This window comes from Canis lupus, chromosome 34 (assembly GCF_011100685.1).
Source record: "Canis lupus familiaris isolate Mischka breed German Shepherd chromosome 34, alternate assembly UU_Cfam_GSD_1.0, whole genome shotgun sequence".
In the NCBI taxonomy this organism is placed as follows: Eukaryota; Metazoa; Chordata; class Mammalia; order Carnivora; family Canidae; genus Canis; species Canis lupus.
Window position 1 is genome coordinate 35,079,444 of NC_049255.1, and position 19,505 is coordinate 35,098,948.

At 36.7% G+C, this 19,505-nt stretch overlaps 1 protein-coding gene across 3 annotated transcripts in view; it reads left to right on the plus strand.

Annotated features, from left to right (window-relative positions):
- PRKCI (protein kinase C iota) overlaps positions 1-18,586 on the plus strand; it is a 73,022-nt gene extending 54,436 nt beyond the window's left edge. For all 3 annotated transcript variants that reach the window (XM_038583870.1, XM_038583872.1, XM_038583871.1), the window contains exons 10-18: positions 323-420; positions 1,434-1,520; positions 3,537-3,672; positions 7,435-7,522; positions 8,731-8,856; positions 9,400-9,479; positions 11,559-11,648; positions 12,019-12,134; positions 15,994-18,586. In XM_038583870.1, coding sequence (XP_038439798.1) covers positions 323-420; positions 1,434-1,520; positions 3,537-3,672; positions 7,435-7,522; positions 8,731-8,856; positions 9,400-9,479; positions 11,559-11,648; positions 12,019-12,134; positions 15,994-16,081 — 909 coding nt within the window. In that variant the 3' untranslated portion in view covers positions 16,082-18,586. The remainder of the gene's footprint in view (positions 1-322; positions 421-1,433; positions 1,521-3,536; positions 3,673-7,434; positions 7,523-8,730; positions 8,857-9,399; positions 9,480-11,558; positions 11,649-12,018; positions 12,135-15,993) is intronic.
- Positions 18,587-19,505: the final 919 nt, after the last annotated feature.

Genomic DNA, 19,505 nt, shown 5'->3' on the forward strand with positions numbered 1-19,505 from the left:
TTTTCTAAATATATGCTTCAAACAGATTACATAAGATATATTTCATGTAATATGATGATTACTAGATTTTTAAAAAATAAAAAACCATATTATTAAGGGAAAGTACGTGAGCTTCGTAAAAGTTTTCTAGACCGTTTCATAATACTGAAAGATTTATTGGTGGTATTTTTCTCTTTGTACATAAGCTCTTGTTCATGATTATCAATGCTTTTGATATCTAGCCTATTACTAATTGTGTTTATGGTAATTGAAGTACTAAGAACAAATTAACCACAGTTTGATAATTCAGTTTGACATTGATTTCTTTCATATTTTGAAATAGGATATTGATTGGGTCCAGACAGAGAAACATGTTTTCGAGCAGGCATCCAATCATCCTTTTCTTGTTGGGCTGCATTCTTGCTTTCAGACAGAAAGCAGGTAAGATTGAAAGATAATGGGATGATTACGGGGCTTTACACATTTTGGTATATCACACAATGAGAACTGCTTTCTACTATAAGCCGGAAGTGGAAGACATGGAGATGGACACAACAGTACTATGCTTAAAATTTCCTACTACTCATGCCCCAGTCAGTGATATTTTAACATTGGATCATCATTAAGAAATTACTGGCTTTATTAGGCAAAAACAAAACAAAACAAAACTAGGTCATACATATCTCTAAGAGTCTAGTTTTAGTACTTAGTTTCCTAGAGTTTAACTAGAGGGGGAAATCCTAACCTCTTTATCTTAAGTTAACAGTTGCAAATGACTTATCCTGTAAATGCTAAAATTGGGGTAAGAATGAGGCTCTGAATTCTAGTGGTACTACTTTCAAATAGAAGAAACTGTTTACACAATTATGCTGATTTATTTTCTTGTATCTTCTGTGATTAACAGCTTTCTCCTTCAGCTACCCTTTGTTTCCACCAAATTCCTGGAATATTTGTTAAGGTTAAATCTATAGAATGTCTTCTACAACTGGTCTCTGTAGTGTTCAGTATATGTGCTGCCAAAGCGAGCACTCTGTCATGTTTAAAATGCCAAGTTACACTGCCTAATTTTGGATCTTGGTTTCATGTGCTCTCTCCTGTGTTTATTTTTTTAAGCCTGCTGACATGTCAAGTTCCTGGATTTAAGTCCTGCTGATTTTTTTTTTTTTTTTTTTTTTTTTTAGTTACAAAATACTTTTTTTTCCTTTAAAGTTTTTATTCAAATTCCAGTTAGTTAACATAAAGTGTAATATTAGTTTCAGGTGTACAATATGGTGTATCAACCCTTCCACACAACACCTGCTGCTCCTCACAAGTGCTGTCCTTAATCCCCATCACCTATTTCACATCCCCCCCACCCACTTCCCTTCTAGTAACCATCAGTTTGTTAAGAGTGTTTCTTGGTTTGCCACCCCCCATGTTCATTTGTTTTGTTTCTTATCTCTCCTGTGTTTTAGATTGTTCTTTGTCATAGAGTATGTAAATGGAGGAGATCTAATGTTTCATATGCAGCGACAAAGAAAACTTCCTGAAGAACATGCCAGGTAAATGTGTACTGTTTGTGTTGGATTTTTGCTGGAGGTGAGGCTGGTGTGGGGGTGCAGAGAGGAGGCCGAGGGAAATTGACAATGCTGTGGGACTTTTTATGTGTCAGTGGTTGAAAAGAGTAGATAAATCACTTATTTCGATGCTATTTTTTTTTTTAAGTCCTGTAGGAGCTAAGCCAAAAGCTAGTTTACATTATAATGTATAACATGTAACATATATATAAATATAGGCAGTTGAAAAGTATAAACAGTGTTAAAGGAAGAACCCAATTATTTACAAATATTTTGTCTATTCAGCATCCATAATTGAAATAATTGATGACTTTACAAACATTTATCTAAGGCTTACAGTGATCTCTAACAGTTTTTCAATACTATTTGTAAAAGCTTGAGAGTAATAAAGCAATTCTTCTTAAACTATTATGTAATTCTGACTATTCTTGTGATGATACTTTTTGAATTGTTCTACCTTTGGCTTTTTTTTTTTTTTTTAACTCTGATCTCATACCTGTTGATATTTAAGAGAAATATATCATTAAATATTATGTCTTTAATTTGATGTTATTATGTAAGATTGTAAATTGCTTATATGTTGGAGGAATTAGGTGGGGAAGGATCATCTTGGATAAGTTCAATTCATACTCATAATTAGCAATAATTCTTACCCTTTTGTGTTCCACAAAAGTAATGCCAAAATGAAGCATATGAGTTTGTATATGCATGTAATAAAGGTTAAAATTTTTATTTTTATAGATACTTATTTAATGGAGATCTTGCTGGTACATTGATTATTTCTTGTCAAAAGAGATAGTATCCTTCAATTTTATCAGAAGGTAGAAATAGTACTAATCCAATCTCAGGCCACATTGTGATTTTGTTTCTTGTTTTTTTAGTTTCCTGTATGTTCATTTCCTGTATTTAGTCTTTAGTAAATGATCACCCTTCATGGCAGAGCCACAAATGATATTTCTAATTGTGACCATAGCCTGTATTTGTTCTCGTTTGTTCAGTTGGACCTGGTGGAAAGTAGTTTTTATGGTATTCAAGTGTCAGTTCTGGTTTTATTTCATCTTTGCTTTTCTGGGAACCAAAGTACAAAATAAAGACTCAAGTTCTTTATTCATAGAATTAAGTAGCTGAGAAGGTATGTGTTATATGCACCTCCATACATGATCTTGATAACATTCATCAAAGTAGCAATGAACCAACTTGGGTGTTTCATTTTCATCATTCAGGTCAAAAGTTCTGGTTATCACCAATGAGTTAGTGGCAGTTCTAAAAAGCTTTTTAATATCAAATAGTATGATTGTATAATAATTTTAATTCCCTCCCTAAAATTTTGGTATGGATTTTATAGTTTGAGTAGAACTTTTAGTATTTTCTCTATTCTAGTGATTCTTAGCATTTGGGGAGATCATTTGTCTCTTAGAGAAGTGCTGAAAGCTATGGAAACCCTTATAGAAGATATACATGTACACATGTATGCACAACTGTGCCTCTGGTTGTAGCAGTATGGACTGCCTGAAGTCTATCCAAGGACTTAGATTAAGAACTTCTATAGAGGGGATCCCTGGGTGGTGCAGCGGTTTGGCACCTGCCTTTGGCCCAGGGCGCGATCCTGGAGACCTGGGATCGAATCCCACGTCAGGCTCCCGGTGCATGGAGCCTGCTTCTCCCTCTGCCTGTGTCTCTGCCTTTCTCTCTCTCTCTCTCTGTGTGACTATCATAAATAAAATAAAAAAAAAAAAAAGAACTTCTATAGAGACTTGCAAATAAATAATTTTATGAAAAGTATGAGTTTAATGTAAACTAGAACTTTTATAATTGTGTTTTGGGCTCAGATACTTTAAAGTGGTACTTCAATTTGTGTTTTGGTGTTGTTTCTAAAAACACTGGGAGATAAAAAATCTTTTGACATGATTTTGGTGTTATCATTTGCAGATGGGGGTTGAACTTCTAGAAATTTATCACAATTTAAAGATTTGAATCAAATGAATTATTTTTCATTTTTAGATTTTACTCTGCAGAAATCAGCCTAGCATTAAATTATCTTCATGAACGAGGGATAATTTATAGAGATTTGAAATTGGACAATGTATTGTTGGACTCAGAAGGACACATTAAGCTCACTGACTACGGCATGTGTAAGGTGAGGGAAATTTCTAGTTAATCAGAAGCTCTTAGCAGCTCATAAAATTGTTTTGGTAAAATAACAGTATTATTAAAGGTGAAGTGATTGCTGCTTTGTTTGGGATACTTTTTGGAATTTTAGCACAAAGACAGATGTATGTATTTTCTAACCATTTATAAAATTCCATATTTTCTGTGAGTGTTATATGTACTACAATAAGAGTTTATTTCTTTTTATGTCTGTAACTTTTTATCTTGAATGTTGTGATACTATTGAAGAAAATTTGGAAATGAAAATTGTTTGCAATCCCATGACTTCAGCGCAACTACTTGCATGTCACCTACCAGTTTTTGCCATTTAATTGTAATTCTTGATAATGCATTCAAGATTTTCCTAGGAAATCTATCATTTTTTATATGTAAAGTTTAAACATTTGACATAAAGTACAGTAGAACAAAATGAGAATTTCTGTTAACTCTCAGGACATGTCTTTTATTTTTTAGTACTTTATTCTTTTTCTAACAGTGTTTCATTTAAGGGTCCAGTGTTTTTCCACGAAATGTGTAGGGAGCTGCTCTCCTTGTTACAAATAGCTGAGACAGGGGCACCTGGGTGGCTCAGCTGGTTAAGCATCTGTCTTCAGAACAGGTCATCATCCCAGGGTCCTGGGATTGAACCCTGCGTTGGCCTCTCTGCTCAGCTGGGAGTTGGCTTCTTCCTCTCCCACCCCACCCCCCTGCTTGTGTGCCCTCTTTCTCTCTCTCAAATAAATAAAAAAAAGTGAGATATAATTATCCTCATACAATTATATGGCAAGGCGGGGGGGACAATTATATGGCAACAAGCATGTAAATGTGTGAGTTACACTCCCATTCACCTGAGGGAAGTGCCTCCAGAGCTTGGAGATTATTTAAATGCTAACATAAGTAAGACATTCTAAGTATTGAAGATTTAACCTTATTATCTGTTCAACATTAGAAAAGAAAATCTTTACCTAAAGTATTTTTGCTTTTAGGTACATAACTTTTAGGTACATAACTCAGACATTCATCTTATTTTATTTTATTATTTTATTTTTAAAAAATATTTTATTTATTTATTCATGAGAGACACAGAGAGACAGAGAGAGAGGCAGAGACACAGGCAGAGGGAGAAACAGGCCCCATGCAGAGAGCCTGACGTGGGACTCAATCCTGGGTCTCTAGGATCAGGCCCTGGGCTGAAGGCAGTGTTAAACTGCTGAGCCACCCGGGCTGCCCTCATCTTTTTTTATATTAAATTTCTGTTTCCTTACAGTTTTCTAATATGCAAATCTTTATTCATAAACAGAGATTCAATAGGCAAATCCCTACGTACCCATCACTGAAATTTGTAATACCTTTTTTATCCATAATTTTTTTTTAAAGATTTTGTTGATTGAGAGAGCGAGCAAGCACCAGAGGAGAGAGGGGGAGAGGGGCAGACAGAGAAGAAGAAGCAGACTTCCTGCTGAGTAGGTAGCCCAACACAGCCTGACCCCGGGACTCTGGGATCATGACATGAGCTGAAGGCAGACACTTTATCGACTGAGTCACCCAGGCACCCCTGTCACTTTTTTCCCAGTGGATTTTTTTCTTATTTCAGAAGAAAAATGACAATAACATAAAAGTCTATAATTTGTCAAAAGAAAAGCTGAATAACAATAGCAAAAAAAAAAAAAAAAAAGCCATGAAGAATACTAACCTTGTTACAAAGTGTACACATTTTAATAATAAGACTTCATTTTTGCATGCCAAATACTATTTTTTAAAATTATAATAGTCTGATTATCAGGTTTAAAGAAATGAGTATTCTTTTGTATCATTGATGAATATATGCAGTGTTACAATCTTTTGGAAAGCAGTTGGTTGTATCAGGATTCTTCAAGATGTACAGCCACACTCTTATCTAATACTTCTGCCTCTGGGATGTTTTGAGTAAATATTTTGGTCTGTGAGGAAGGCTTTATGACCAAAATTTTTTTTTGTAGTTTGTGATAAATATTATAAATAATCTAAATGGCCATTGTTAGGGAGAATGATTAGGGAAATTATGGTATGACCACAGAACATAGGATTATGAAGTCATTAAGAAGATGTTTACCAAGAGTTCATAACAAAGTACAATGTTTATAATATAACATTAAATAAAGTTCTAAAATATAGCATTGTTCAATTATATATGTGTTGCTCTATTTTATAGCATCACATAATGGGCATGCATTACTTAAACAGTGAAACTCGCAAAACTGAATTGTCTTTCTCTTGGTTGCTTGATTGTATATTTAATATTACTTAGCTTATTTTTAGATGTTAATTTCTTATTTAATTGCCTTGTGGCCAGAAAATGGTTTGAATGATACAGGTTCTTTGAAAATATATTCAGAGTTCCTTTGTGACTTAGTATTTGATCAGTATCCTACATGTACTTAAAAAAGAATATGTAATCTCTTGTTTTCACGCAAGGAGTCTCTCTCCTTCACACTCTTCTTTTCTTCCTCCTCTTCTCACATGTACATAGATTATACATATTCTGTAAGTATATATATTATATATATATTTAGCTCTAGCTTTTTCCACTTACTAATTTTTTTGATCTGTATATCATTTTCTGATATAGATGTGTTAAAATCACCTGTCATGATTGGGGATTGTATTACCAGTTCAGGGTGCTATATTAATACAGTATAGACTAGGTGGTTTAAATAATAAACATTTATTTCTCATGGTTCTGGAGGCTGGGAAGTCCAAGATCAAGGTACTAGAAGAACCAGGGTCTGGTGAAGGGCACTCTTCATGGTTTGCAGATGTGTCTTTTTGTTGTATCCTCACATGGCAGAAGGAGAAAGAGAGAACTCTCTTTTTCTTATAAAGACACTGATCCCATCAGGATTACCTCCCAAAGGGGTAGCCCCGGTAGCTCAGCAGTTTAGCGCCGCCTTTGGCCCAGAGCGTGATCCTGGAGACCTGGGATCGAGTCCCACGTCGAGCTCCCTGCATGGAGCCTGCTTCTCCCTCTGCCCGTGTCTCTGCCTCTCTCTCTCTGTGTCTATCATGAATAAATATATAAAATCTTTTAAAAAAAAAAAAAAAGGATTACCTCCCAAAGGCCCCCATCTCCCAGTGCTATCATATTAGGTCTTCAGCATATGAACTTTGGGGGCATAAAAATGTTCATTCCAATTTTCTAATTTGTCTATTTTTACTCTTTGTATTTTGAGACTGTGTTGTTCGGCACATACAAGTTTGTTATAACTTTTTGGTGATTGTTCCATTGTTATTGTGTAGTTTCTCTGTTTATACACATCAGGATGTTTTGTCTTAATTTTTTCCACCCGATATCTATTGAAATACAAAATCAAAAAATTTGTGTTTTAGGAAAACAACCAGAAGGAAACATCATAATGCTGGAGTGCTTGTGTTAGGAGATGGGATACACAGTGCTTTTCTTCATAAAATATGATTCCTTTTACTCATACAATTTAAATTTTTGTATTACATTTTTACTTGAATATAAATTATATCAAGAGTAATTTTTGTCTTAATTGAACTCTACCAACATCTAATAAGGACAGATTTTCTATAAGCTATTTAGTGGTTACTTGTGATTTTAATATGGACAACCGTGCTAGTGATATTTTATTTAAGCTGAATATATTACCTGTAAATGCTGAGCTTATATAATAGGTGAAATAAAAGAGATGAATTTAGAAGATAATTTTCTATCTTACTACATCTTTTTTTCTTTTCTTTTTTATAAAAGGAAGGGTTACGGCCAGGAGATACAACCAGCACTTTCTGTGGAACTCCCAATTACATTGCTCCTGAAATTTTAAGAGGAGAAGATTATGGTAATAAATAAATATTTTTAGCTATGTGCATGCTAGATGGGTGGTTAAAAATGTGGTATTGATTGCATTATAGTACACTATAGTATTTAAATGTTAATCTTATACACTTTATCCCCTTAAAATCTGCATGAAAGCTTATGTAAACTATGAAATCGGAGACAATAGGGGCCTTAGCAGTATTTAGGAGTACAGATATGGATAATATTTTTTATTAATGGCAACACTAAAAGTATAAGGCGCTATTATAAGCAGTTTACACATATTAATTAGGCCTCTCAATAATCCTAGGAAGTAAGCACTAATTCCCATTTTACAGGAAGTTTAAATAACTTGCCTGAGGTCATACAGCTAGAAAGTGGCAGAGTAGGGATTTACATTTTAGCCATGTAACTCCAGAGTCCTGACTGATTGTCCACATTTCCTGGGATGTTTCCTTCAGGAATCTGAAAAATGAGGGAAAGATTGACTGCTTGTCAGGAACCAGAGGATATATTTATCTTAAGAATACATTTGACTTTTTGGGTCTGGCCCTCTGATTTCAGCAGATGTATAGGAGGATGGGTACTTCCAACAGCTGTTCATAATCTGATTCCAAGGTCCTTCAAAGATCTTTAATCGGCTAGCAAAAGATCAGATTTCAGACCTAGGAAAGTTGTCCTCAAATACAATTTAATTATATCCTCAAAAACAACATATTAGATATAGGTCAGGAATCTGAAATTGCAGGCATATTTGGGAAAAGAAACATGTTTAATTTCCAGTATTTCATTTATTTTTAAAGATTTTATTTATTTTAGGGAGAGAGAAAGCAGGAGCCTGTGCAGATAGAGGGAGGTACAGAAGGGGAGGGAGAAGAAGAGGGAAAGAATCCCAAACCGACTGCACTGACCGTGAACCAATGCAGGGCTCAAACTCATGACCCCTGAGATCACGACCTGAGCTAAAGCTAAGAGCTGAGTGCTTAACTGACTAAACCACCCAGGCACCCCTCCAATATTTTATTTTTAAAGTTATCTTTTGGGTACCTCCCCATTGTTAAGTAAATTGTTCCTGTAATCTTCAGTGCCTACCACGATAGTTCTAATACGTTTAGAGTTTAGTTTTTTTAATAATGTTTGTTTTTAAATTATATAATGACTTTCAAGTTACTGACTTTCAAGAGTGCAGAACAGATTATTTGTTGCTTCAAAAATTTTTTTTTACTGAAGGTTTCAGTGTTGACTGGTGGGCCCTTGGAGTACTAATGTTTGAGATGATGGCAGGGAGATCTCCATTTGATATTGTTGGAAGCTCTGATAACCCGGATCAAAACACAGAGGATTATCTCTTCCAAGGTAATTTACAATATTTTACAGAGATTCTCTGTGAATAACCTACTCTAGAGCATGAATGAGGATGCCTCACATTTTTAATTTGAGTAAGAAAGGGGAAAATAATCTGGACAGTATACTTAATACATGAGTCTTCAGTTTTTTAAAAAATATATCTTCCTACCTCCATACCTTCAGTCCATTTGCCAACTACCTTCTCAAACTCAAAAATATACAAAGAGGTTCCCTCAGATTGTGTATCACAGAGGTTGGAGGAAGGAATCCTGTGTCTAGAGAGGACAGTCTCTTTACATGGACCCCAGGGGTGAGTGCATAAGTCCAAGAACAATATGGAAAAAAAGTAGGTACCAAGAGTGTAAGAGAATCAAAAGATGGAAAAAAAGGGCCCATGATTGGAAATACAAAGAATCAAACTGAAGAAAAACAGGCATAAGCTAAAGTAATATACATAATGTCTGTTTTTCTGCTAGAATGCCTTTGTATAATAAAAATGCAAAGATTGAAACCATGTAAAAGTTAAATAATGCCATAATTTTATCTTTCTAGTTATTTTGGAAAAACAAATACGCATACCACGTTCTCTGTCTGTAAAAGCTGCAAGTGTTCTGAAGAGTTTTCTCAACAAGGTATAAGTTGCATATAAAAATCTTTAGCAGTTTATCTGTTTATAAATGAAACTGTAAATATTCAGGCAGTATAGAGTTCCAAAACATCAGTGTATATAATTTTTTTAGTTAGATCTGGAATTTGTCTCTTAACCAAAGAGTAATTTGACAGCCTTAGATCCTGAGATGAGCTGTCCTTTCCATTTTGGGAATGTAATTCACCCCCAGCTATATATTACATATGATGTTTTTAATGTAAATGATACATACCATGTACACAATTAGGGAAAAATGACTTCTTTGGGGATAGCCTCAACCACACTGATATTCAGTTTTCTTTGGATCATTATTCATAGAAACTCATTACTTACTGAGCACTTGGCAGTAGTGTTCCCTGCAGATTATCATGTCAAAAGCCCTAGATAAAATTCGGAAGAAATGAAATGCTGTCCTTGGTCTTAACAAATCATTCAATTATTTGTTGTGGTTGGTAGAAGAGTTTTAAGATCCAAGATTGATTCTGAACAGTTTTTACTCCTAACACTTCTAACACTAAACATGGAGGTTTTTTCCACACCAACAACCAATTCTCCGACTCTCCAGACATACTGGGTGTCCTACAATTCAATTTATTTCTGACACTAACTACCCAGAGTTAGCATCAGATTCCAGGGGTTTAAGGGCTCTCTGTCCCACAAGACTGTGATCACTTCAGATGCCAGTCACAGGTGCTGAATATCCATACTTCGTCTGACTTGGCTACAAAGTTGGGGGTTCCCACAGCCCTCCCATTTCAGGTTCAATAATTTGCTGGAATGGCTCACAGAATTCCGGAAAATGGTTTATCTACTATCACTGGTTTGCTTTAAAGGATACAAATGGACAACCAGATGAAAAGGTACACAGGGTGAGATCCAGAAGGTTCCTGAGCATAGGAGCTTCTGTTCCTATGGAGTTGGGGTGCACCACCCTCACATCACGTGGATGTGTTCACTAACCCAGAAGTGCTCCGAACCCCAGGGTTCAGAGGCTTTTATGGAGGTTTCATTACATTGGCATGGTTGATTAAATCCCTGGCCATCGGTGATTGAACTCAATTTCCAGCCCCTCTGAAAATGAGGCTGAAAGTTAAACTCTAAACACATGGTTGGTTCCTCCAGCAACCAGATCCCATCCTGAAGCTATTACAGGCCCACTAAGAGTCCCCTCATTAGTATAAACTAAGGTATAATTGAAAGGGACTTGTTATGAATAATGAAAGACCCTTCTACGACTCTTCAAATTGTAAGGGTTTCAGAAGCTCTTTGTTGAGAACCTGGGACAGACACCAGATCTGCTTCTTACATATCACAGAGATCTTGGGAATCATAAATCTTATTTTAAATAAGTTGTAGGTTAGAAAGGTTGATGTGCATTTACCTTCTAAGGGAAATATATAAATAAGATGAATTTTAATAAAATAAGAAATTGAAGCTTTTGAGTACTTTATATGAGGAAAGATTTAAAGTGGAAACCTAAGTATTAACACACTGAAAATTGAAGATGAGAGGTTTTAATATTCAAAATAAAATGCCTTTCGTTGGAAAGGAAAATGGTAACATGTTCTCATTCACAATAATGAGTAAGCCATGACTTTTTATAAGTTGCAGCCCCTTTCTGTCTAGTGGTTCACATAATGGTAGTAGTAGTAAGTAGTATACACAGATTATGGTTTGTTGCTGTAATTGAGCATAGGGATTTTAAAATGAGCTAAGAACAAACTTGTGAAGTTTGGGATTTGACCAGCACTCTAACCTAGGCCAGAGAAACATCAGGGTGCTGCTCAAACGATTCTGCTGCTTTTTCCTCCCATTTTTCTTTAGTAAGGAGTAGTGACCTGTATCAGCTATAATCACATGATAGCTGGAGAAAGAGCCGTGAGGAAATCTTACTTGTCACAAGCTTCAGATACTCATCTGAGTCTAGTGTTGTACTGTGTAGAAATGAAAGGCAGACCATTCTGATTTCAGACATAATAGACACAAAACCCAGGTCACAAAGATGATTTATCCTTAAAGGTTGACATCCACCCATTTCTTGAAACCTTTCTTCCCACCACAGGACCCAAAGGAACGGCTGGGTTGTCATCCTCAAACAGGATTTGCTGATATTCAGGGACACCCATTCTTTCGAAATGTCGATTGGGATATGGTCTGTAAAATTTCATTGTTTTCTCTATTAGGTTTCATTATTATCTTGGGCCAAATTTAATTATCTTAAAAGAATGTTGAAAAATATATCATGGCTTCAGTAACTGAAAAGCACTCTCTAAAGTGCTTTTTAAAAAGCCTTTAAGATAAAAGCTTAGGATATTAATTTAATGGAGCAGGTTATAGCATCAGTAAGGCCTGCGTCTGTGTTCAGTTCTGTAAATGATTTCCAACACTGAATACTGTAGAACCATTGCTAAGAACCCACTGGGATGGGACGAGGAGGCATCTGAGGGCAGAGGAGAAATGTAGAGGTGGAATTTTTTTCTAAGAATGTAGGCTTGAGCTGTCATCTAATACGTCTTTTCTAGATGGAGCAAAAGCAGGTGGTACCTCCCTTTAAACCAAATATTTCTGGGGAATTTGGTTTGGACAACTTTGATTCTCAGTTTACTAATGAACCTGTCCAGCTCACTCCAGATGACGAGTAAGTAATTCCATAGACTGAAATATTTCTTTTTTTTTTTTTTAAGATTTTATTTATTTATTTGAGAGAGAGAGTGAGCGAGCAATGGAGCACAAGCAGGGGGGCAGAGGCAGGTTCCACACTGAGCAGGGAGCCCGATGCTGAGCTTGATCCTAGGACCCCGAGATCATGACCTGAGTAGGAGGCAGCGCTTAACCAGCTGAACCGCCCAGGCGCCGCTAGACTGAAATATTCCTAAAGTTCTTTGAAAGTTTCGATGTTAGTGGCTGCACAGTGCTTCACTGCTAATGGTAGTTTAACTTATTTAGCCATTCAGTTATGGGATGTTCGAATCTATGACACTTTTACATAAATTATAGCAACTGTCCTCTTCTCCTTTCCTTTCCATGCCTTATCTTGAATCCTCACGACAACCTTGTAAATCTGCTTACTGTCCTCTTCGTCTTACAGACGAGGAAACTGGGGCTCAGAGAGGTCAAGCAAAGTTTCACAGCTGCCAGGCAGCAGAGTCAGGGTGCAAAGCCAAGCGTGCCCGAGGCCCGCGCTCTTGCCACGGCACTGCCCTGCCCCGTCATGCGGATGGCCGTCTTTGTCTGAGTCCCTGCGCGTTACATTAAGATAGATGCCTAGAAAGGAAATCAGGTCCCAGGAGATGAAATGCTTAAAGCTCTTGATATTTATTGCCAGATTGCTTTTTTAAAAAGATGATATTACCCTACCAGGTCCAGCCAGCAGTACTCTGACCTATTTTTTTTTTTTTATGTTGATGCTGCATCGTTTAAAAATATGATTTAGAATAATTTGGAGATATTTGATCGTTTACCTGTCATTACAGATTCGCTCTCTGATCTCAAGGAGGCCCTACCTCCTCCGTAGTGTTTTTGCTTCTGTGTTGTCAGTTTCTATCACGTTGCTCGTGCAGCTGTTGCAAACGTGTCAAGCCTTCAGCCCTGAGCCCGCATCCACCACCGTTAGAGGATCAGCCTTGCCGTACCTCAACTGCAAGGGTTGGAGCCTCCCCGGCCTGCGCTGGCTCCCTTTTCTGCTCTCATCAGACCACCTTGCATCTCACAGTTGCTCTCTTACCGCCTTTTCTTCTTCCCTAGTCTCGGATATCTCGTTTGCAGGGGGTGCCCCATTTGCCTACATCTGCCTCCTTCGTTTCTGCCAGGCTTTCTGCCCATTCCTCTACCTCCTTTACTTTCTCCTTCCCTGCTGCTTTTCTTCTACTTATCAACATGCTCAGAAATCCTGATTTTTTTTTCCCCCTAAATCCTAGCACATCTTTGAACCATCACATTTTCTTCCCTTCATCTTCTTTTCAAAATAATTAATAGATGCTCATGGTAAAAGAAGAATAAATACACAGCATCTCTGTCAAACTCCTTCAGATTGGTCAACACTAATTGCCATGGACTTTCTCACTACCAGCACTTGAACTCCTTACAATTTAATTTAACCTGTTCCTTCAGTGTCTGAAGGTTGAACTGACTTGTTAATTTCTGATTTTTAAAGCGCACTTTGATCAGTCCTCATGTCCCCTGATGTCTGTACAGCACTTGGCGCTCGCGGCCTTGCTTTGGTTGGCTCTGGCCATCCTGGTTCCGCTTCATCTCTGTGACCACTTGTCATCCTTCTTTCCCTGTCCCCTTGAGACTGGGATGTTCCACAGTCCATGACAGCCTTCTCTTCACTACCTGCAGTTGGGGCTTGGGAACTTTCAGCCAGGCCCACAATATTGATACCAGCTTTTTAAATGACTCCCAGCTAAATTGGCAAACAGTTGTTGAGCAAAAGGCACTGTGCTAAGTATTAGACATTCAAAGAAGATTAAGATGTGGGTCAATCTCACAGAAAGTTTCCTGTCTACCAAAGGAGAGAGATATGTACCAAAATCATTACTTTTGACAGCATCATGTATTAGAAAGAACACTGGATTCAATCAGAAGACAGGAATTTGAATCCTGATACCACCTCTTAACCAACTGGATAACCTGGGTTTGAATTTCATAACTTCTCTGAGCCTCTTTGTTCTCTTACCGCCTACGTCACACGGCTGCTGCGGAGAATAAATGAACCATGGTTCTCAAGCCCCTAGCCTCCACCCAGTATCTCTCGAGCTGCATTTCTATCTGCTTGCTTAAACATCTCCCCTAGCTCATCAGATAAGTACCTCAAACATACAAAATTCTAAAATACTTTTAGTAATGACTCTTCTTCGGGTCCTGGCTGGGTCAGTCAGTGGAGCATGTGACCCTTGACCTCAGGGTCATGATTTCGAGCCCCCCAAAAAAGAAAAGTCGTTACTTTTTATGGTCTCTTTTTCTGTCGTTCTCAATCAGTTCCTTATTTCTGTTTACCCTTTTCTGCTCATTATGCCATCACGTATCCGTTCAGATTCAGAATGTCCGTGACTATTGGCTCTTCCTGTTCCTTAACAAACTATAACATATGTGCAGCTGCCAAGTCCTTGTCTGTTCTTCCTTTACTTCATTACGTGCAGCAGATCCTTCAATTCTGTTCCCATTGCCATGAGCCCAGTTCACCTCTCTTGCAGATCATACCCAGAATAGTACACCATCCTCCTCACTGGGCATCTTTGCTTGGCAACCCATTCTGCACATCTCATGAAGGAGCACTCCCAGTTCTGCAACCCCCCTTGTCAGAAGCTTCTAGGAACCTCCTGCTTGCCTGGCAGATAAAATCTGTCCCTTTGGCCAGCAATTGCGGCCTCCCACCCCCTCCTCCTGCCTGACTCCCGGGCCCTCTCTCAGCGTGCTCTAACACAGATGCTGTGTTCTGACCCGTCTCCATGACTCTCCATGTCCCGGTGGTGTGCTGCTCTTACCTTTGGTCCTGCCGTTCCTCCGTGTGCCTCCATCATTTTTACATGTTGGAATCTTCTCCATCTTTCTGAGCTGCCTCAGATGCAGCCAGACCTTTGATGAATCAAGGTGAAGCTCCTTAGTGTAAACAGCATTGGCTTCTTTGAGCTAGCCATTTGCTTCCAGATCATCTGCCATTTGACATGCTTCTGTTCCCATGCTTTGGCCTCAAATAAATTACTCGCATTTTCTCAGACCAAACATCATCCTTCATATTTCGTTCGGTATGTGTTTATGCAATGAGTGCTAGCATTCTGGATTTCTCCCAACCAAAAGTCCCCCATTTTATTTTTTTAAGAACTGTTGTTAGATAAGGACTTAGCTGCCCTGTATGCAGGTAGTGCTTTCTCTGAGAGCTTTTCTTTGTATGAGGTACCTTCCTCCTTGAAGGAGGGGACTGGGATCTTGTGTAACTGCTCTGCAGTCTGGTGTGTGCATTTAAGTATTAAGATTTCCTGCCTATTAAATTAGGAGCCCATTCTAATGGAATGCTAACATCTCTACACCCTGTGACCCATTACCTCCCTGCGGGGTCCTCTCCTTATTTCAGGTCTTTCTCTGTACTTGTCCCTATGGCCTTTTTCTTTTGGTTAACTCCTTCTGGGCCTTGTCATCACCATCTTCCTATGGAGGTGACTCCTAATTAGTATTGAATGCTACTTCAGACTTGGATATATTCACCTATAAGTATGAATGTTGTTCAGGTCAAAAGTTAAGATTAACTAGAATTGTGACAATTTATGACTTTTTTATTCCTAGCCTTCAATTTTGGAGCACTTAGAACTAAAGTTCTAAACTTGCTTGAGAGATCGTTAGTCTTATTTTCAGTACTCTTGATTTTTCTAGAAAATGTTTTAGAATTAATCTAAATACTTAGAGATTTTTTTCTCCATGATTTATGTAAATTAAATGGTAAAATCTTATTTTAAAAAGTTGAAATCTAGATTATGAAAAGTAATTTATTCTCTCAACAGCGACATTGTGAGGAAGATTGATCAGTCTGAATTTGAAGGTTTTGAGTACATCAATCCTCTTTTGATGTCTGCAGAAGAATGTGTTTGATCTTCATTTTCCAACTATGCATTTTGCTTGTGTTGCCATTTAATGCATGAATAAACTTGTTACCAGCCTGGATACAATGAACCATTTTATATTTTTCACCTACAAAAAGCACTCAATATCTTCTGTTGTTGGCTATTAGAGTCAATTATTACATCTAACTATGAAAAAGAAAATGAAACTAGTTTCCAGACAGTCGTGTCAACACTTAGCTATACTGGTAACCCAGCAGCCTGCTGATGAGTAATGAAGTTGTCCTTTTTGTTTAGAGGAAATACCACTGCTTTAAACAGAGTATCCGTTGCATTAAGGCACCTGGTGGGATTACGTCATAAGCCTCCCGTGAGTTTTGTCATTCTTCATTCACTTCACCTTGAAGTGTTTAATTTTGGTATAAAAGAATAATTCAAAAATACAGCAATTTATTATATTACCCTATTACTTTCTGAGTTGTGTGTAAAGATTCAGCTGTAAATTGTATTGCCTTGGATAATTAAATTATTGATTTTTTTAAGGCAACAGTCATTAAATTGGTAATAAAAGATGTTGCTTGCTTAGAATTAGAGAATACAAATTCTCCTTGAGGGAAGAAACCAGGCACATTTTATTAAGCATTAGATTCCAAATCATTAGCTGTTTTTGAAAAACCAATGAGATTGATTTCTTAGTATATAGGGGCTCTGGCTTCTGAGCTAATAACCCTTTAGCCAGAACTTTAACTGGAATGTTAATAAATGTAATCAGAGAGCCCAGGATGCAGTCGAATGGGGGCATTTCTCAGTATATAGAAAGGAAAAAAAAACAAATATAAAATAGATACAGAAAAGTGCAATGGCGAGATTTCTTATTAGGAAATCCCACAGTTATTTTTGTGGTTTGATTTAGATAATAAAGAAGTGCTCGTTATCAGACTTGCAAAAACATTCCATTTTCCAGTGGAGACAGAATGTATTCTATTTTTTTCCCTTATAATTTAGTATATAGAAAAAGTATTTATCTTCCAAATAGTGTCTTAACCTTTCTTCACCAAAACCAGATTATGCATACTTTTGGACTCTTGTTTATGGAGTCTTCAGTGAAATTTTAAAAAATAAAGTGAACATGAATAAATATCAAGAACACACACATATGTATATGTTCTAGCTCCTTAAGTAAGATTTTGTTAAGTAGATAACACATGTAATCAGAGGGGAATACATTTCAGGGGCAGAGTTCTTCAGATTATTTTTTATTAATATTAGTGTTTAGCAATTATTTAAAGGGATGCCAGTGATAGCATCTGTTTATTTTGAATAATTTTTTTAATGAAAAGGGATGTAAAAAATAACCATAATCATCTAAGTTTACTTAACACTTGTCCAATCTTAGTAAAATTGAATTTGGAGGAAAGCTATCTAGTCTTAAATTTAGAATGATTTAAATTTTATAGGCATTTAATAAATTTTTTTGGATGCTACATTTTATTAGAAATGTAATTTTTCTAAAGTTTCTGGCCAATTACTCATTTTTTTTCCTTGAAATAACGAAACCTGAAAGCAATGAAAACCTCAAAAGTTTATATACCTTCCCATGCTTATGTAACAAGTATATATGTTTTTCTTAATACCTGAAACTTGTTTCAAGAAGCAATATTCACTTCAAACCATAAACTCATAGAAAATTCTGACATATCAGAAATATATTTATGATCTTGCTTTAATTGGTACTGTTTTCCTAGGGCATTAGTTCTCAAATTTCAGAAACGGGGAACAATCACCTGGGACATTTTATTTAAAATGCACATTGCTGGGCCCACCTTAGAATTCTGTTGGGTCTTTGAACCTTATTTTAAGAAACACTTTCTTTGAGCTATTCTTTGATTTTGTCCTATAGTTATATATTAGAATATTATGATAAGTTTTGAGAAGGGGGTAGGCGATGAGTTACTACATCTTATCTACAATTTTAAATAAATTTTGAATGACTTCCAAGTTAAAGATCTCTCCCCCCCATCCCATCTGTTTTCTATCAATAATGTTACAAATAATGAGCATTTTTCTGTGATGAGGTTTTAACCATTATTCAGGGTTGTCTTGTTTTTAAAATATTTTTTTTAACTAATAAGATTACCATGTATATTTTATACAAAATTGCATTACAAATATGTTTTTAATTACATTCTGTTTTTTGTAGTTTTTAAGTGCCATGCCAATTCCTTTTATATTATAAAGAAGTTCCCTCAAACTACTCAACGGGAATAAGGCAGTTGACAGAATGGAATTTTGGTGTTCTAAGAAAAAATTTATTTTGTTTAAGCATGTACGTGGTCAGATCATTTTATGTGTGTGCAGCCTGAATTGCATATCAGGTATGATGCTTGTTTAGTACCTGTACATTTACTTTTAAAATTTTGTTTTGATTTTTGTCTTGTAGAATACTGCCTTGGTCATCATTATGTAATCTGTATTTGTGTACCCTTTTTTTTTTTACTTTAAAATCTTTAAATAAAATGTTTAATACTCATCAAGACTGGAACTTTGGAACTTTTTTTTTTAAGATTTAGTTTATTGTTTTTATTAAGATTGATTTGAGAGAGAGCATGCACACACACAGAGGGAAAAGCAGGCACCTCTGGAACATGTTTATCAATCTGTAGCATTTCAGAAATTTGTGTAAGAACAGAGTGCATCAAAATTTGTTCAAGAAAGACAGTAACATTTTTGAGTATGGAATCTTGCTATACTTAAAGCAGCATTCTGGTAGTACAAATGCTGTATCACAGGAGCATCGGGTGGCTCAGTCCATTAACCGTCTGCCTTCCCTCAGGTCATGGTCCCCGGGTCCTGGGATCGAGCCCCACATCGGGTTCCCTGCTCAGTGGGGAGTCTGCTTCTTCCTCTCCCTCTGCCACTCTTCATCCTTGCTCTCTCTCTCTCTCTCTCCACCAAATAAATAAAATCTTAGAAAATATTGTTCAGTGTATTTTTAAACTTGCCCTTCAATGTGTTCCTTTCTTCTGTTGGAAAACAAATGAGTAAAAAGCTGAACATAGAGCATTTTAACTAGTTTTAAAACAAGCAAATTTAAACATTCACAACAGGTTATTCCTAAATTAGATTGTACAGTGATCTAAAGTTCCAGAACTTCTCCTTTCTCAGATGTAGCTGGTGTCTTTATATAACAGCTGTGAGCCTGGCACCCCACACTTACAAACCTCCTTCCTTTCTCAAGGAGAATGAGAGCTGAAGTGCCTTTTCTTTTTTTCTCAGTGGACTTGCTAGAGTGCTAGGGCTTGTATGTTAAAACCACCAAAGACTAATCTTCTGTATCTTATTTTAAGATTTTATTTTAAAAGTAATCTCTACACCCAACATGGAGATCAGACTTACAACCCCGAGGTCAAGAGTCACATGCCCTACCAACTAAGCCACCCCGGCACCACCTACGT